This window comes from Somniosus microcephalus, chromosome 6 (assembly GCF_052327205.1).
Source record: "Somniosus microcephalus isolate GS21.2 chromosome 6, FLI_Smic_1.0, whole genome shotgun sequence".
NCBI classification, from domain to species: domain Eukaryota; kingdom Metazoa; phylum Chordata; class Chondrichthyes; order Squaliformes; family Somniosidae; genus Somniosus; species Somniosus microcephalus.
The window spans coordinates 44,283,147-44,301,759 of NC_140992.1; the positions used below are offsets into that span (position 1 = coordinate 44,283,147).

Here is an 18,613-nt window from a genome sequence, read left to right on the forward strand (position 1 = left end):
TGGAATTTTGGAAGATGATTACCAATACATCCACTATCTCTATTGCCACCTCTTTTAAAAGCCTAGGATGTAGGCCATCAGGTCCAGGGGATTTATCGGCTTTCAGTCCCATTAATTTCTCCAGTACTTTTTTTTTAAACCAATAGTAACTTCTTTCAGTTCCTCATTCTCGCTCGATCCTTGGTTCTCCACTATTTCTGGGAAGTTTTTTGCATCTTCTTCCGTGAAGACACAAAATATTTGTTTAATTTCTCTGCATTTCCTTATTGTCCATTATAATTTCTCCTGTCTCAGCCTGTAAAGGACCCATGTTTACTTTCGCTAATATTTTCCTTTTTCCATACCTATAGAAGCTTGTAGTCTGTTTTATGTCTCTCGCTAGTTTACTCTCATATTCTATTTTCCATTTCTTTATCAATTTCTTGGTCCTCCTTTGCTGAATAAACATAGAAAATCTCTTTAATATAGTACCATTTCGTACAGGAGTCAAAATCCTTTTATGGAGTACTGGCCCAAGACCAGAAAACTGCTGAACCTGGTTCTCAAGTTATAGATGTGTATAAATATATTTTTGAATGGCAGCTTCTTCTGAATTAAACTGTCAATTATTTAAATTCTGCTTGGTCCCTGTTGGAAGTTTTTTTTAAATCAGCCTGTTTTTTTAATTAAATCAGGATTCTAGAAATTTCAAATACATTAATGAGTCCAAATGCCTTCCTTGGTTGGTGAGGAAAGGAAGAACCACTTCATAAAAAACCTCACAAAATAGTTTGGCATAGTAGTTAAAATTATTTTTTCCATTAGAATGAAGAGCTAGCAAAACTTAACTACAGTTAAAAAAAAAGTAGTGTTACCACTACTATATGTCTGTTCTATTACTGTTTAATAAATTTGTTTGGCAGTTAAAGCCCAAAACAAAGTCTAATGTTATTCTGCCGGCTTATGAAGACACTGAGGATCTCATGAAGGCATGAGATAGAACCAGGCAAATTACAAATTTACCTAAATATGTGGCCAAGTGAAAAAAACTGTCTGGGACATGGGGAGCTTGGACTCACCTATGAGAGTAGTTTGAAACATTGAAGCCAAAAATATCTAGTATATAGAAGAGGTAAAAGAAACTCAAAAAGTAACAAGTCACTTTAGTTTGAAAAGTCTAGCCTCCACTACTCACCATTTGTAGATTAACGGGGCAATATGTTTTTTCCTTAGTCTTTTTTTGATTTGTTGATGGAATGAGAGAAATGCAATTTAGCAAATTACAGTATTTGCAATTATCAACATTGTAAATGCAGACATTGAAGTACAAGAAAAGTACAACATAGAGAATGGATTTGGGTTATAATATTGCTTCATTAACACATTTTTCTACCTGGCTTCCAAATGGTGTGATATGAATCCATTGTAAATTACTTAAGTAGATTTACTGTTTGCAAGATAAACAAATGTATTCTAACAAGACAGTTTAATAAATATATGATCTAATATAAAATTACAGTTGAATGAGGAATCTACACCAATACATTACAATAATTTACGATTATACAGCACCTTCAGTTTGTTGTAAAATAAAGAGAAAGTTATTCAATTTTTGCACAGGAATACTTAATTTTCCCCAATAAAAATTCACTGAAATTTGTTAAATATTCAGTGTGTAAAATGTATCTATTCACAACATACCCCAAGGGTAGACTCTGAACTACAAAGTAAGGAGAAATATGTGTTAGAAATTAGGGATACCTAAAAATATATGGTTATGCGAACGAAATTGTGACGCGAATAATACTGTGTTTAGATGATTGTATTAGAGCCTGAGATAAAAGTGTCTTCAGACTAGTATCAGAGTAGCTGGATAGCTACTTAACATTTGCCGATGTTTTTAATTCCTTGCAGATGTTACAACATTCCACACTGTGGCAGTCACATATGACCTTGCTTCCCAGGCTAGCTGTCTGCTGTTTGTGTGCTAGGAAGGCTGCTGACTGTATCTTTAATTTGGCCAACCAAGGCCCAGCGCCTACATTTCTTCTGTTACCGCACCGCTAATAACTATATTATAATGCTAAGTTAGGATTTTGACTCTCTTTAACAAATCTGCTTGCTAAAATGCGTAAGTTAACCAGTGTGTGAGAATAGAATAGAGGCTATCTTTGGGAATTTATTGATTCATTCCATGGTACAATAGTTTGATAATGGAATGAAATAGATAATGGAATGAAATAGTTAGTTTGCACAGCTAAGCTGCATGAACAGCTTTGAACATAACAAGCAGCTATGAACATCTGAAGGCTGAGAATGGTATGTTTGACTCCAAACTTGGGAGGACAGGGCTGGATGAGATAAGGGGAAAACAGTCCTCACCATATTCTACCCCAGGTCCACCCCTAAAAAAAATGATAAAAGAAAGACCTGAAAAGCCTCCAGCGCAGACGGCGGAGTGGAGAGCTCCAGAGAGTGGATCTATGCTGACTTCGATCTAACACTCTGGGGCAGTTCAAGAGAGAGAGAGAAGAGCTGTTTGCACACGCCAGCCGTCTGTCCGATCGGGGCTGGTACTCGCTACATCTCATGGCCGTATGTTTTTGCTGTATAACTAGTGTGTTAGATTCCACCTTAAACTCCGATTAAACACAATATACCCACCATATTGGTTGCAGTTGATCCTGATTATTCTAAAGACCAGAGATAAGTTAATTTCAACAATTACTCATTACATTAGGAATAGTTGGGATGGGCTAATGCCTCACCTCAGTGAGTTTATATCACTAATTAGAATAATGGGAGATAAAATTGTGCTGCATTCGTTTGAAAGCTCTAACATGCACTACCTTTAATTATAGCAATGGGACAAATATTTTTGTAATACCGTTTTTAAAAAATTATTAGAAATAGGGGAATCACTTGTTAAGGTGATTCAGAAAAAAACAATGGCAGGGGTTTTCCGCTTCTGTGCTGGCCAGCCCACGATTTTCCTCCCATTCACTTTAATGGATAAAAAGTTTTGAGCTAGAAGTGCGGAAGCATAAAACTCCAGCCAACAGTTAGTAGTTGTACAGAGAAACCTGTTCAGGACAGCTTTTTTGATGCACTCACTTATTATTAATAGGCAGTTTCTAATTGAAACTTCCAAGTTTCTAGTTTAAACAGAAGTCTTGCTCTGGCAGGGTTGATATTCTAGAGTACAATTTTACTTCACAATGATTTAAAGTACACCATAAACCTAGCTCAAGAATTGTATGTAAAAGCACCAAAACTGTATCAATGTAGGAACCATTACCATTGTAAATAATGCATATACCATATCAAACCTGTACTGGTGCAAACAATTTGTTTATTAGACTTAGACTAGTATAGGCAATGTTTGCCAGTACTCAGTCTGCACCAATACAGATGATACATTATTCAGAAGTATAATGTCATGCAGGAGGTCACTTGTCCAATATTCTATGGATCAAACCCAAATATTCTCACTGTATGGTGGATACTGAATTAAAAACATCAGCGAATATTTTGTTATTGATCTGTCTCCAACCACAACTTGGGATTTACTCACAGAGAAAAAATAATGTGAGGCTGCTCATGTACTGAAAGGGACTGTACCCTTTTGGTTAATATTCTACCTTAGTACAATCCGATGTCAAACAAATTAGAAGAAAAACAATGACATCAGTGAACAGCAGCCTAAGTTCCAGTTTTGTTTTTAAAATGATGGAAAAATCCAGCCCAGAGGTCACAACACAAGCAGAACAGAATCAGACCTTAAAAATTCAGTGAACTGTGTAATACGGTGTGTGCTGAAAGTACAAACTGAATTTAAATGTCATTCTCATTTGTCTTCAATAACATCAAAGCAGCAGGAGACTGATCGGCTCTTTGTCCATTACTGTGTGCAGAGCTGCTGACTCTTTGAAGTAGCATCCAGTTCTGAGGCAGCTTTTGTTCTTGCTCCTGCGCATCAAGCACATTGCCAGCCTGCTTAAAGCAGAGTTGCTTATTTACAATGACGAGCCCTGTCACATTTTATTAGTGCCAAGGGACTTTGTGAGGGGCAAATTGTACAGAGTGAATGTCTCCAGATTGACTCTCTTCTGATGATATTTTCTTATTGTTTTCAGGCAGGCGTTTGAAGTGTTTTGAGTCTGTGTCCTACCTCTTCATCACTGAGGTATAGGAGAGCTTAGGGAAACAAAAGAGAAAGTTATTGTTATTTACATAACAAAAGGTACCATATCTATGTAATGTACAGCCATCTTCAGTAGAACTACAGGTCGCTATGGGATCAGAAAATATCCACTTCAGAGACACTAAACAGGTAAGCAAGCAGTAAAAATGTTCAAGTCTTAACCAGTAGGTCATGAATTCTAGTCTTTGGCCTGCTACAAAAGTAAAAGTAATCCAACCAAAAATTACAGTAGCAGTTCATTTCACAACCTGAATGTTCATTAATACCCAAGTAATAGGAACCTACAAAACTGTGCCACATCATTACAAAATCCACATTAATACTGCCAAGAAAAAGATATCTTATGAAAGGAGTCTTAAAAGTCTAAAATGATTTCTTGTTTTGCTGTTGGTCTCTATTCTTCTGTTATGAAAAAAGGGCTCTCTAAGCCCTTCAATCTCCTACAGGCATAATTCCTTCTCTTAGCAATACAAACACAATAAGCTTTCCCTGGGAAAATATGTTCCTGCCAAAGTCGCACTGCAACGAATGGCTCATGATAAATGTTGAGCCAACTATCTCTCCCAACAACAGGTTATAATACAAAACCTCAAATTCAAAATCAAACCAATTGTTTGCAAGAGATTGTCTGATTGAAGTAGTATTAGGATCTCATGGATCCAAATGATGCTGAAAAACTTTGCTCTGTGAGGTAGATTATCTAAATCCTTTGACATGTTGCACTGTCCAGTTTGCATATTATGCTACACAGTATTTATAAGTTATATCAAGATATGAAGTTTCTCATGGGTTACTTCACTGATGAGAAAACCCTACTCTCCCAATATTCATAGTTTTGTTACTAACCCAAGGGGAAGAACTACTCTCATCGCTATGTGTGATGAATTCATCATTATAGATGAATTCAAAAAGTAGATGTAACACAGCAGGCGAATAAAATAATAATATTCTAATAAAATATATTTTAAAAGACCAGGTATGTGATTTTCTCCTTAGCAGGCTTACATTGATCTTTGCTATTGTATTTTCCTTAGTGTGAAGAACTACATTTAAACAACTAAGCAACATCAACTTACACCTATCTTGCACTTTTAATATAATAAAATGTCCCAAAGTGCTTCAGAGGCAAAAATAACAGGAGATGATGATTTGGAAAGAGGAGGATTGGAGTGGTGTCCGAAAGCAAGTCCAGTTCGTGCTTTGTGGAGGCTTTAAAAGGAGGGGAGAGAGGTAGAAAGACAGAACAGTTTAGGGAGAGTATCCTAGACTGTCAGGCCAAAACAGATGAATGCTCTGTAGCTGAAAGTGGTATGAAGGGAGGAAGAAATGCAAAAAAGACCAAAGTCGGAGAGTGATGTGAGAGAGCGTGTGTAGGAACACAGGGATGAATAAGGTACTGAGGTAGGGAGATTTGGAAATGAGGACAAGGAAATCAATGCAAACCTTAGTGTGTTAATGCAGTGACCATTTTAGTTGGTTTTGCTGAGCTGTACAGATATTCAAGAGGAATGTGTCTCAATTTCATAAGTTTTCATGAGACATGCACTTATGATATTCAGTTGCACACAAAGCGGATAGCGTCCCATGATAGTCCGGCTAACATAACTAATTTAAAACCTACTTATAACCATTTGGCCACCACCAATGGCAGTAATAGCTAATCAAGTTTGCAGATCCTTCATCCTCACCTAAGCCTGTAAATATTTCATACTGATAGCATTGTAGATGGCAAGTAGAAATGGAGATTACCATCAACAGCACAGAAACATGTTCTCAGCAGCAGGGTCTATTAATAGTGGTGTTGATATTTTAGGATGGCTTTCAGAGTTCGTAGAACAAAGATTCTGTTGTTGCTGCTGTTGCTATTTTGAGGCCTACTAGTTGTTGGTATTGTTAATGAAATGTACGATTTGCTTTTATCCATGTTCTGTTTACTGTATGATCTATTTTCAACACTTCTAAGATTTTATTCCTAATTAACCTAAATATAGACTCTGTTTTTACAGTACAGTACATTGATAATATACACCAGAGCATTGATATTAAGTTAGACCTAGGTCCGCACTGCACTGATAATACAGTCCATGCACTGGCAATTGCACCAATAAAATCACCCAAGAATCATCAGTAATGTAACTACTGAATGATCAGTGTATTGGCAAGACCTGCACACCAATAATTTAGCCCCACGGCTGGATGGAACATTAAGAGACAATGATTCAGACCTTGTGCTGCTTAATTTGACAGGAATACATTCTGCTGGCTTGAACCCTTCACTGTTAAAGCCATTGGCCAAGATCTATTGCTATAATGCACAAAAGATGCTACTGTTGCTATAGCAGGTATATAAAATTTCCTTATGTCCACCTTTGAAGTTGGAGCCGTTAATTTAACAATCTTTTCTACTCCATCCTTCGATTTTAGTGCTAGTTGACCAATCAGATAAACTTATCAGAATCCCATACTCCATTAAAAAAAAAGTCAAGTGGAATGAATTGGAATATCATCCTGTGGATCAACTATTTCACTTTCCAACTGCATCAAAACATTTTTTTGAACTGACAAGTAAACCATGTTTTCTAACACATACATTAATGAATCTATGCCTCAAAAAAGCAGAACATTAAATATCCACTACAATGGTTTAGTTTTGGACTCACTCCGTTCAAATTAAGCTCATTTTCATTTAAAATGAATGCTGTATGGAGTGATCAAGGGATCAAGATCTGTTCCTATCTTAATTCTTCACCAAATATATGGTTTTCTTTTTAAAAAAAATAAGTTTGGTGGATTTGATTTACCATGGCTCCCATGTAATTAGGGTAAAGCATGATTTTCATCTGCTCTGGGAGTTCAAATGTAACAAAACCAATCCCAGAAGTTCACCTGTTCATTAGTACACTACCCAGTACAAAACTTCTGATTAAAGTACATTTTATGTACATAAAATGACAAAATATATATGTGAAACCTATGTAAAGATTTACTGAAAATTAAGCCTCAGAATACTGCATTCTGTTTGTAGTTTACAAACTGGATTTTTTTCACCTAAAACTACAACGTGAATTATAGTAAAAAGTATACAATAGGAACCTTTCAGAATCAACACAATTCTCTAACTGAGATGGATAATTTTACTTTGACAATATATTTTTTGATGGAGAAAAACTAATGTGTATAGAAGAGCATTAGGGATATATTTAATCAGCCTTAAGGAAACTAAAAAGGTAGTTTGATCCTGATCAATTCTCACTGAACCAACCATGACACAGATAGCATCACTTGCTTAATTTCTAGAGTATACAACACAACAGAATAAAACAAATGACCACTCAACATTCTGTATATTATGATTCATGACCCCTGTAGCATCAGGGAGAGAAAAAAAAAGATACTCCAGATATAAATAAAATGATGTGTTTCCCTTTACAATACATCATTGGTGCTGAAAGCATGAATTCATCATGAGTATAACCCTCAGTTCCAAATGTCTTGGGGTGCATTTGCACTGCAGCTACTGGTCCAAACCAGTAGCTGAAATTCAGTTTCCAGGCAGGTAGCAGCCTGTTTACACTGCTTGGCTCCTGGCTGAAACTTTAGTTGTCCTATTTAGGAGAGTGTGCATGCCTGGATATACACAGAGCTCCCTCCTAACAGTTAGAAATTTAAATGCTCAGAAAATGAGAAGAATCCCAGCTCGTTAAACATTTAAATTGAGTTAAGGGACTTTCAAAAAGTGTTCAGAAGGCGCAATAGTTTGAGTCTGCAGTGGATTTGTACTCCATATGGTGTAAAATGGTATAGTGGGAGACTACCACTTCCAGAGAGGCTCATTCTGGATTTATACTGCAAGTTTAGTATACTGTTAGCAATTTCCTCTCCTCAGGTACAGTCTGCCACCCCGTCATCACCCCCCCCCTCAAAAAACCCACCCTTGACCCCACTGTCCTTGCCAATTACCGCCCATTCTCCAACCTCTCTTTCCTCTCCAAAGTCCTTGAACGTGTTGTCGCCCCCCCAAATCTGTGCCCATCTTTTCCGCAATTCCATGTCTGAACCCCTCCAATCAGGTTTCCGCCCTGACAAAGCACTGACACAGCCCTTATCAAAGTCACAAATGACACCTTATGTGACTGTGGTAAATTATCCCTCTGAATCCTTCTCGACCTGTCTGCAGCCTGACATGGTTGACCTCACCATCCTCGTCCAACGCCTCTCCTCCGTTGTCCAACTGAGTGGGACTGCCCTCGCCTGATTCCATTCTTATCTATCCAGTCATAGCTACAGAATCACCTGCAATGGCTTCTCTTCCTGCTCCCGCACCGATACCTCTGGAGTCCCCCAAGGATCCATCTTTGACGCCCTCCTATTTCTCACCTTCATGCAGCCCCTCGGCAACATCATCCGAAAACACGACATCAGGTTCCACATGTATGCCAATGACACCCAGTTCTTCTCACCACCACCTGTCTCAACTCCACTATTGCCTCCGATTTGTAACACTGCTTGTCCGACATCTAGTATTGGATGAGCAGAAATTTCCTCCATTTAAATATTAGGAAGACCGAAGCTATTATCTTTGATCCCCGCCACAAACCCTGTTCCCTAGCCACCGATTCCATCCCTCTCCATGGCCACTGTCTGAGGCTGAACCAGACTGTTCACAACCGTGGCGTCCTATTTGACCTGAAGCTCAGTTTCCGGCACCATAGCCTCTCCATCACCAAGACCCCTACTTTCACCTCCGTAACATTGCCCGTCTCCGCCCCTGCCTCAGTTCAGCTGCTGTTGAAACCCTCATCCATGCCTTTGTAACCTCTAAATTCAACTATTCAAATGCTTCCTATCTTGCATCCTCTGTAAACTTGAGGTCATCCAAAATTCTACTGCCCGTTTCCTAACTCGCACCAAGTCCCGTTCACACATGATCCCTGTGCTTGCTGATCTACACTGGCTCCTGGTTAAGCAACGTTTCGATTTAAAAACTCTCGTCCTTGTTTTCAAATCCCTCCATGGCCTCACCCCTCCCTATCTCTAACTTCCTCTAGCCCATCAACCCTCCAAGATCTCCGTGCTCCTCTAATTCTGACCTCTTGCGCATCCCCAATTTACTTCGCTCTACCACTGGCAACCATGCCTTCAGCTGCCTAGGCCTGAAGCTCTGGAATTCCCTGCCTAAACCTCTCCGTCTCTCTGTCCTCCTTTAAACAATCCTTAAAATCTATCTCTTTGACCAAGCTTTTGGTCACCTGTCCCAATATCTCCTTATGTGGCTCGGTGTCAAATTTTTTTGATAATCGTTCCTGTGAAGTGTCCTGGGATGTTTTATTATGTTAAAGGTGCTATATAAATGCAAATTGTTGTTGTTGAGTGCAAAATAGAAACTGGTTCACACCAATGCTAAACTTTCAGTATAAATACAACTTAATAGTAACCTCAGGCACTGTCTCAACAGAACATTGCAAATAAAACGCTTAGCGCTGATTATAGATGAAAAGTGCAGCACATTTCCCATGAACAAACAGAAACAACGCTGTGCTGTTTTTTGACTGAAATCAAAGCTTGGTGCTGCTCCAAATCTTGAGCTACAGTGAGCCCTTCTGGTGGAAATTGGGTACTGCCAGCACAGGCGACCACATGTACCTGTGCAAAGTGGCACCAAAACATTTCCCACATCTCGGTTGTTGCTACAACTACCCATTTCAAAAGGTAGATTTTCTTTTTATAACCATTTTTCTTTCATTTTACATAATGAAAGTGAAATCCAGCTTTATTACTAGTTACAAAAAATAGATAATTTGAATGTTATTTGTGGGTTTACTCGGGCCACTACACAGTATTTTCTGTGCCATGCAAGCCATATTGGGGAAGGAAAAAAAATCAGAAAGGTTAGTAACTTAATTAACTGAACAAAATTATGATCAACAGTTTATCAAAGTAAGACCTGACCGTGGAACTGTAAATGAAGTGCACAGTCCCAGCCTTTAATAAGGGATCTGTAGTATTTGCAGTAACAATGGCATCTGCCTGCAGTTGCGTCTCCATAGCCTTTAATGGTAACAGGAGTTCGTGCTACTGACTGCTTATATTTATCACATTACTTCACTGCACAAGGGACAGAACTGCTTGAGTGGACCAAAACACACTAAAGTACATGCTTTCTGTTACCAAGTATAAATAAATAACCACATGTCTATGTTCTAGCAACTATTCTTAACCACTGCTGTGCCACTGATGAGTTACTGTGTTGGAGCACAATTTTATTGCCCAGGCTGCTGATAAGGTAATTTATCAACCAGTAGCAGGTTGGCATGAGAAAATCAAGTCAAAGATTGGCTTGGTCATGTCTATAATGCGATCAAATCAACCTTTACACTTCTCTTCCTCAGATAGCTCAAAAAAATTGCTTCTGGAATTGATTTTCACCCAAAGGCTACATTTTCTGGATTTTGCTCCACCTCCAAAAGTAACTGGGACCTGTGTAAGAATGGTGTCTCAAAGTTTTAAAAAAGGTATACAATAGATTAGGTTATATTTAATAACAAAAAAGTTAAATTAAAGTAATAAAAACGGAATAGAGAGAATGTAGAAGAAAATAGAATGAAAGAGAAAAAAAGACAGGCAAACAGAAATAATGACCCTGAATTCCCTGGGGGCCCAGTGCATAATGTGGGAGTAAAGGGAATGGAAGAGGCCTGATGGGGCAGGGCCCAGAAACACAAGGGCCCCGATTTTCTGGCCGCCGTTGGGCGGCTTTTCATGCGGCCGGGGACCGAAAATTGGCAAAAAAGCGGGTCGGGACCCCCCCACCGCCTGATTCCCCGCCCCGTCCGACTTTCGGACTGCCGTTTCCGCGCGCCCCGCTTCAGTCCCGGCCGCTGCTGGCGGGACTGGTCGTCGGAGCACTAACAAGCAATTATCTGCTTGTTGAAGTGGATTTTCCCGTGCCGTTGCGACTTTGGGGCTTTCCCCACCTGAAACCCGCCTGCGGGAACCCCGCTGCTGAGAGCTGGCATGAAAACAGCTGGCTTGCTTGCTTGCAGCAGCAGGTCGCTGAGGGCTGAAGAGATTTAAATAGGCAGCATTTGCAGGCTGCAGGACCTTGTTGATCAAGGCTTGGGGGAACTTTTTGAAGCCTTAGCAGCAGCTGCAGAAATTTGGAGCCTCGCACACTTCTCCAGTGTGAGCTCCTGGGAAGCCCCTCTCACCGCCCTAACTCAGCGCCCCCTCAACGGAGGCATCTGCCAGAAGCATGGGAGGCCTTTGGGACGTTCCTTCCTGGCATTAGAGGATCTCCAACAGCAGAGGCGGCAGCAGCAGAACCAGGAACAGCAGGATGAGCACCAGGAGCACCAAGCTGCTGCTCACTCACCTGAAGCTGCACAGGCCAGAAGGGGCCAGCGCTTGGAAGTGGCTTGAGAGCACCTTGCTGCGCTTTAGGGGGCCAGTGGGACCCGTTTCTGCACTGGCAGTCCTACTCAGAAGGACTTCCATGAAGATCTGGTTTCTCTGTTCAACAGATGGCCAACGCTGCTCAAGAGATGTCATTCTCTTATGAGCAATCACCATGTTTTCTGTACCCTGGCGAGTTATCTCCTGCATGGAGGTTGCCAACCTTTCCATGGTGATGCGTTCATGCGCCAATGACTCCACAAAGGCTCTGCTCATGGTCGCTATGGACTCCTACATTTGCTCAGCACTCGCAGCGACCCTGGAGACAAAACCTGCCAGAGACTCCTGCATCTGTGCATGGAGATCCATCACCTCTTCTCTTGCGGATGGACCCAGAGGCAGAGGGTCGTCATGCAGCACAGCTGAGCTGAGCTGGCAGAGTCCTGCGCCCTCCGACGAGGACTCTCCACTGCTGCCCCTGTCTCCAGAATCTGCTGAGGCTCACTTGTGAGCTGTGAAACACCAGGTGACAACACTACTCTATGTCCCGAAGGTCACCCCGAGGTGTGTGCCTGCGCTGGTGCTGGGTGCGCTTACTTCTGCTGATGCTGCGCCATCAGAGGTTGGAGCTTCCTCTGAGGAGTCTGGCTGCACAGCCTCTTCCTCCTCCACAGTGAGGACGGGGGCTCTGGATGGTACTGTGGGGGAGTAAAGGAAGGAGATAGAGATGTAATGCCAAGGTTCTTCTGGTGACTCCCAGCGAGTTGGCATCTGCTGACACATGCATCGATGCAGCATTGGTCTCAGTGGGAGGCCTCTTCCTCCTTGACCTAGGGAAGAGGACCTCCCTGTGGGCCCTAACCCCATCCAATAATGCCTGCAGTGAAGCCTCGTCGAATTTGAAGGCAGCTCGGCCTCTGCCGTTGGCAGCAGCTGGTGCAGGCTCCTCTGCCATTGTGCAAGAGTGGTTGAGAAGCCTGCAGAGGTGGAGAAGCTTGCTGGGCACTTTGAAAGCACCACGAATGATGACATCATAGTGTGAGGATTTCTGACTCGAATTGGACAATTAGCAAGGCTTCCCACATGCTGGGAATTAATTGGCCACATGAGGGAAAATTGCGTGGAGCTGGCTGACACTTTTTTATGTGTGTCAGAAACCCCACATTCGGGGAAATACGACCATTCCCCACACAAGCCAAAAATCGGGGCCAAGGTCTTCATCCCGAAGAAGCTCCAATGGCAATTTCCACTGGTCTCTGAGGCAGACGGAATTTCTGTTCCACCCAAAGGCGGCCCATGATGCCACAAGGATGTGGGGCCAGTGGGTAAGCTTCCCCCACTAGAATTCCCACGGCTTTAGTCTCCTGAACACCCAGCGATCTGGACACTGGAAAGAAACAGGCACCTATATTCTTGGAGGAGCACACGTGGGCCCCATCTGGGTGTCCAGGCCTGGGCCTCGGTCTGGACATCTCAGAATACTGCCAGAACAGGCTAAAAAAAGATACTTTTAAACCAGTACAACCCTGACCAGCTGTCTGGTGCCACATCTTCCTCCCATTCCCTCTAGCAGCTACACAAGGTGTGCTGAGTACGTGCCTGCCAGAGATATCTCTATATATATAAATGGATACTTCTTTCTGTCTGTCCTTCTGTCTGTCTGTCCTTCTGTCTGTCTGTCCTTCTGTCTGTCTGTCCTTCTGTCTGTCTGTCCTTCTGTTTGTCTGTCCTCGGGTGTGCGTCTGTCCGGCTATGCGCTCGAAAGTTATACAGCGTACCTACGCGCGCGTTACCTCCGAAGAAAGCTTACGCTTCCGGGACGCTGGTAAGCGTATTTACTTTTCGGTCGGATGAAAATTGTTCGCGCCTTATGCAAAAAACCTTCAAAATTAAACTAATTATCTGCTAGCATTGATTGACTGACGTCAAGGTTCGACCAATCCTGTGCCGTCACGATTGACCAATCCTACAGTACGGTCCCCTGATGGTTGGCCAATTGGTGTGTGTGTGCGGGCGGGACTAATCGTTTTCATCTCGGGGATCTGGCAGCCATTGTTTCAGTGCCATGACTTCAGCTTCCAGCTCAAACTACTTTGAAAGTTAGTATCTCTTTTAAAAATAACATAAGATTTACCAAAAACGTTTTATAAGTACTTTCACTTTCATCTTTCAAGGTATTACGTGTGTGTGTGGGCGGGACTAATCGTTTTCATCTCAGGGATCTGCCAGCCATTGTTTCACTGCTTGCAGCTCAAACTACTCTCCTTATCCAGCTTTGAAAAAGTTAGTTTCTCTTTTAAAAATAACATAAGATTTACCAAAAACGTTTTATAAGTACTTTCACTTTCATCTTTCAAGGTATTAAAAGGTAGAAATGTTGCCCGCCAGCAGATTCACAGAGGGACACAGACAGGGCCCAAAGCCTGGCACTCGATTTAAACCGCCCAGCCCAAAACAGCCCTGGCAAAGCCGGGCTCCCTCCAGCTTCTATATATATATAAAAGGTCTGTCATTCCGTCTGTCTGTCTGTCTGTCTTGAATTAACTCGAAAGTTATAGAGCGTACCTACACGTGTGTTACGTCAAAAGAAAGCTGACGATTCCAGAACCGTCCTAAGCATATTTACGTTTCGGCCGGACAAAAATTGCGCCCGCCGTATCCAAAAAACGTTCAACATTCCGCTCATTAGCATCGAGTGACATCGAGGTCGACCAATCGTACGGCGGGTTCCTGGCGTGTGCGGCCGGGCCCTCCTACGGTCGAGTGACGGGACGATTGACCAATCCTATGCTTCGGTGACCTGACGGTCCACCAATCGGTGCCTGTGTGGGCGGGCCTTATCGTTCTGAACCGAGGTGAGTCGCCGCCATCTTGATTCCAAACTTTTCATTTCTTTTTCCCGTTTTCTGCGTCTTTAAAAAAAAAAGTTACTTTTAAAACAGAAATTCTTTTTAAAAAAAGTTAATTACTTTCAGAAATTGTTTTTAAAAAAAGTTAATTACTTTCTAAATCTTTTATCTAATCTCATTAATTTTCCTACCTTTCCCCGTTTTTGCAGGTAGGCCTCTAAGCCTGGGCGTCTGTTGCCAGCCATGCTGGACCCTAGGCAATTGTTTTGCGGCAAGCTCCTCCCACCCCTCAACCCCCCCCCCCTTCGGTCTCCCCCATCACGTGATGGTTGACCAATCCTATGGCGTGTGTGGGCGGGGCCTGATGCTTAATAAGACAGAATAAATAAAAGTTACTTCAGTCTTCGCGAGCACTGGAGTGACTGCAGCAACTATTGCAACGTAAGTGAAGAAATAGAGAATAAATAATTCAGTTTTTATATCTTCTAACTTTATATCTTCTTTCCTTAAAAACTTTCGGCTTTTGTATATCTTCTAACTTTATATCTTCTTTCCTTAAAAAACTTTCGGTTTTCAAAAGGCGAAAGTTTTTTAAGGAAAGAAGATATAAAGTTAGAAGATATACAAAAACCGGAAGTTTTTCACAAAAGAAGATATAAAGTTAGAAGATATACAAAAGCCGAAAGTTTTTAAGGAAAGAACATATAAAGTTAGAAGATTTCCGATTTTGTACCTTGCAGCTACTTTTTTTTAAAAGTAAAGAAATTTTGCAGTTTTTAATTAAGAATTTTTTTTTCCCGTGCTTCCAACCGACATGAGAAAATGGCCTACGGCTTCTTCACGCACCTTCAAGGCTGGCCGCACCCACCCTGAAGGCTGGCAGACAGCTTTTTTTTCTTTCTGACCCGCCCCCTATCCCCTCTTTCCCCCCCCCCCCCTCAGGGGTTAATCCGGCAACCGGCTCTGGAGATCAGGAGGGGAGGAGGGTTACCCCGGCAACTGGGCCCGGCCATCTTTCATCCTGGCAGCAGTTCAATGCAGTGACACCACAGCGCCATATTTGATCCTGGCGGCACGACAATTTCCTCGTGCCGCCATCTTTGATCATGGCGGAACTTCAATGTGGGCCCGAACAGCGCCATCTTTAGTCTGGGCTGCCCGGTTTCTTCCTTCTTCCCTCTCTCCTTCCCCCTCCCTCCCTCTCTCTCCCCCTCCCTCCCTCTCCCCCCTCCCTCCCTCTCTCTCCCTCCCACTCCCTCTCCCCCCTCCCTCCCCCTCCCTCTCTCTCCCTCCCCCTCTCTCTCTCCCCCCTCTCTCCCCCCCCTCTCTCCCCCCCTCCCTCTCCCCCCTCCCTTTTCCCCCCCTCCCTCCCTCTCCTCCCCCCTCTCTCCCTGCCCTCCCCTCCTCCCTCCCTCCCTCTCCCCTCCCTCTCCCTCCCCCCTCCTCCCCTCTCTCTCCCCCCTCCCCTCCCCCCCTCTCCCCTCCCCCCTCTCCTCCCCTCCCCCCCTCCCTCCCCCCTCCCCTCCCCCCTCCCCCTCTCCCCCTCCCCCCCCTCTTCCCCCCAGTCACTCTCTCTCTTCCCCCCAGTCGCTCTCTCTCTCTCCCCCCCCCCCCCAGTCGCTCTCTCTCTCTCTCTCTTCCAACAACAACATGCCCTCGAAAAAGCCTCGGCACCGCCGGGCACTCCAGCTAGTTTAAAATAAATCATCTCACCCTGACCTCAGGTACTCTGGCAGGGTCAGGTGCAAAGGTCAGTGGTGGAGCAGGATTCTTTTACAGTGGCAAATGGGGTCTGAGAATTGTTTGGCCCCAAAGCAGTTGAATATTGCACTAATAAAACTACTGCTGACATTTGATAAGTATTATCACTGTAACATTAGTTGTTTCAGAATCACAGTTGGTTTGTCCAGGAAGCCTAGATTTCTTGGACCTGTCAGCAGTCTAAGGGATATAATTCACAATTGGTCTGTTTATTAAAATCTTCAAATAAAGAATATTTCTATATTAAGCATTAGCATTAGTATGTGAGGGAATGTAGAAATTCAACCAATAGCCATTGACATCTAATAGTTTATAGGATATAGTTAATTACAAATGAATGTAGCACCATTTCCCTGCATAATGTATATCTGTATATTTCAGGTTAATAAAAGATCATTACCTCATTGATTGTTTGTCCTAAGTTCTCCTGACACTGGAATGGCTTCCTAAATAGAGCAATAAACATTATTTAAAATGGAATAATCTATTCTTTAATATATCTGTATTATGCATCAGACTAATCATGATCAGAATAAAGGCTCAATAACATATAAGCACTGATTTTAACCTAACCTGCCTGTGGGAACGGAACAAGTTGGGGTCGGACACTCCGCCCGATTTTATGCTCCACTGACGGGGTGTAAAACAGGTGTCCAACCCGAACCCACTCCATTCCCACAGGATGGGTTCAATTAAAATCGGGGCTATAGCTCTTGACATTTTGAGGTTTGTTTATACTATTGTAAGGAAGTTTATTAAGACAGGCGTCAGTGAGAAGAAATTGACTTAGTGGACTGTTGCTCCCCTTTCCCCTCTGGGTCCCTTTCATATCTGGCCCAGCTTGGATGAATGCCTTCTCTCACTAAAAGGCATTACATAATAGTGTGTTGGATTGTTGCCCTTTCAAGCACAAGTTCAAATCCACGACAGACAAAATGGAATGAAGTGCTTATCTCTCCCTCGTTGACTGTCCATTATAAAAGATGTAATAGCAGAGCACTTGGAGAACAGTGACAGGATCGGACAAAGTCAACATGGATTTACAAAGGGTAAATCGTGCTTGACTAATCTACTGGAATTTTTTGAGGATGTAACTGGTAAAATAGATAAGGGAGAACCAGTGGATGTGGTGTATTTGGACTTTCAGAAGGCTTTCGATAAGGTCCCGCATAAGAGATTAGCGTGTAATTGGGGGCAAGGTACTGACTTGGATAGAGAACTGGTTGGCAGACAGAAAGCAAAGAGTTGTTGGAATAAACGGGTCTTTTTCCGAGTGGCAGGGAGTGACTAGTGGGGTACCGCAGGGATCGGTCCTTGGACCCCAGCTATTCACAATATATATTAATGATCTAGACAAGGGAACTAGATGTAATATCTCCAAATTTGCAGACGACACAAAGTTGGGTGGGCATGTGTGCTGTGAGGAGGATGCCGAGAAACTCCAGGATGATTTGGACAGGTTGGGTGATTGGGCAGAAGCATGGTAGATGCAATATAACGTGGATAAATGTGAGGTTATCCACTTTGGTAGCAAAAACAGGAAGGCAGATTATCTGAATGGCAATAGATTGGGAGAAGGGGAAGTGCAACGAGACCTGGGTGTCCTTGTGCACCAGTCGCTGAAGGTAAGCATGCAGGTGCAGCAGGCGGTTAAGAAGGCAAATGGTATGTTGGCCTTCGTAGCGAGAGGGTTTGAGTACAGGAACAAGGATGTCTTGCTGCAGTTGTACAGGGCCTTGGTGAGACCACATCTTGAGTATTGTGTGCAGTTTTGGTTGCCTTATCTGAGGAAGGATGTTCTTGCCATGGAAGGAGTTCAGCGAATATTCACCAGGCTGATACCTGGGATGGCAGGAATGACGTATGAGGAGAGAGATTGGATCGATTGGGCTTATACTCGCTGGAGTTTAGAAGAATAAGAGGGGATCGCATCGAAACTTATAAAATTCTAACAGGACTAGACAGACTAGATGCTGGAAAGATGTTCCCGATGGTCGGGGGAGTCCAGAACCAGGGGTCACAGTCTAAGGATAAGGGGTAGACCATTTAGGACAGAAATGAGGAGGAATTTCTTCACCCAGAGAGTGGTGAACCAGTGGAATTCTCTACCACAGAAGGCAGTAGAGGCCAATTCATTAAATATATTCAAGAAGGAGTTGGATATATATCTCAAGGCTAAAGGGATCAAGGGGTATGGGGAGAAAGCAGGGACTGGGTACTGAATTTGGATGATCAGCCATGATCGCATTGAATGGTGGAGCAGGCTCAAGGGGCCGAATGGCCTACTCCTGCTCCTATCTTCTATGTTTCTATGTTTCTACGGATGCAACACTATAATTTCTCTTCTTCAAATTATAGAGCAGATAGGCAAGGATGGCATTGTCTCTTTGATGTCTAGTAGGATCCTAAGTTAAATGTTTGGATCTTC

The 18,613-nt window shown here is 42.7% G+C and overlaps 1 protein-coding gene across 3 annotated transcripts in view; it reads right to left on the reverse strand.

Annotated features, from left to right (window-relative positions):
* Nucleotides 1-1,450: 1,450 nt before the first annotated feature.
* The window catches only part of capn10 (calpain 10), a 72,649-nt gene continuing 55,486 nt past the window's right edge, over nt 1,451-18,613 (reverse strand). For all 3 annotated transcript variants that reach the window (XM_085990116.1, XM_085990117.1, XM_085990115.1), the window contains 2 exons: nt 16,586-16,631; nt 1,451-4,176 (listed from right to left, as the gene is read on the reverse strand). In XM_085990116.1, coding sequence (XP_085846242.1) covers nt 4,147-4,176; nt 16,586-16,631 — 76 coding nt within the window. In that variant the 3' untranslated portion in view covers nt 1,451-4,146. The remainder of the gene's footprint in view (nt 4,177-16,585; nt 16,632-18,613) is intronic.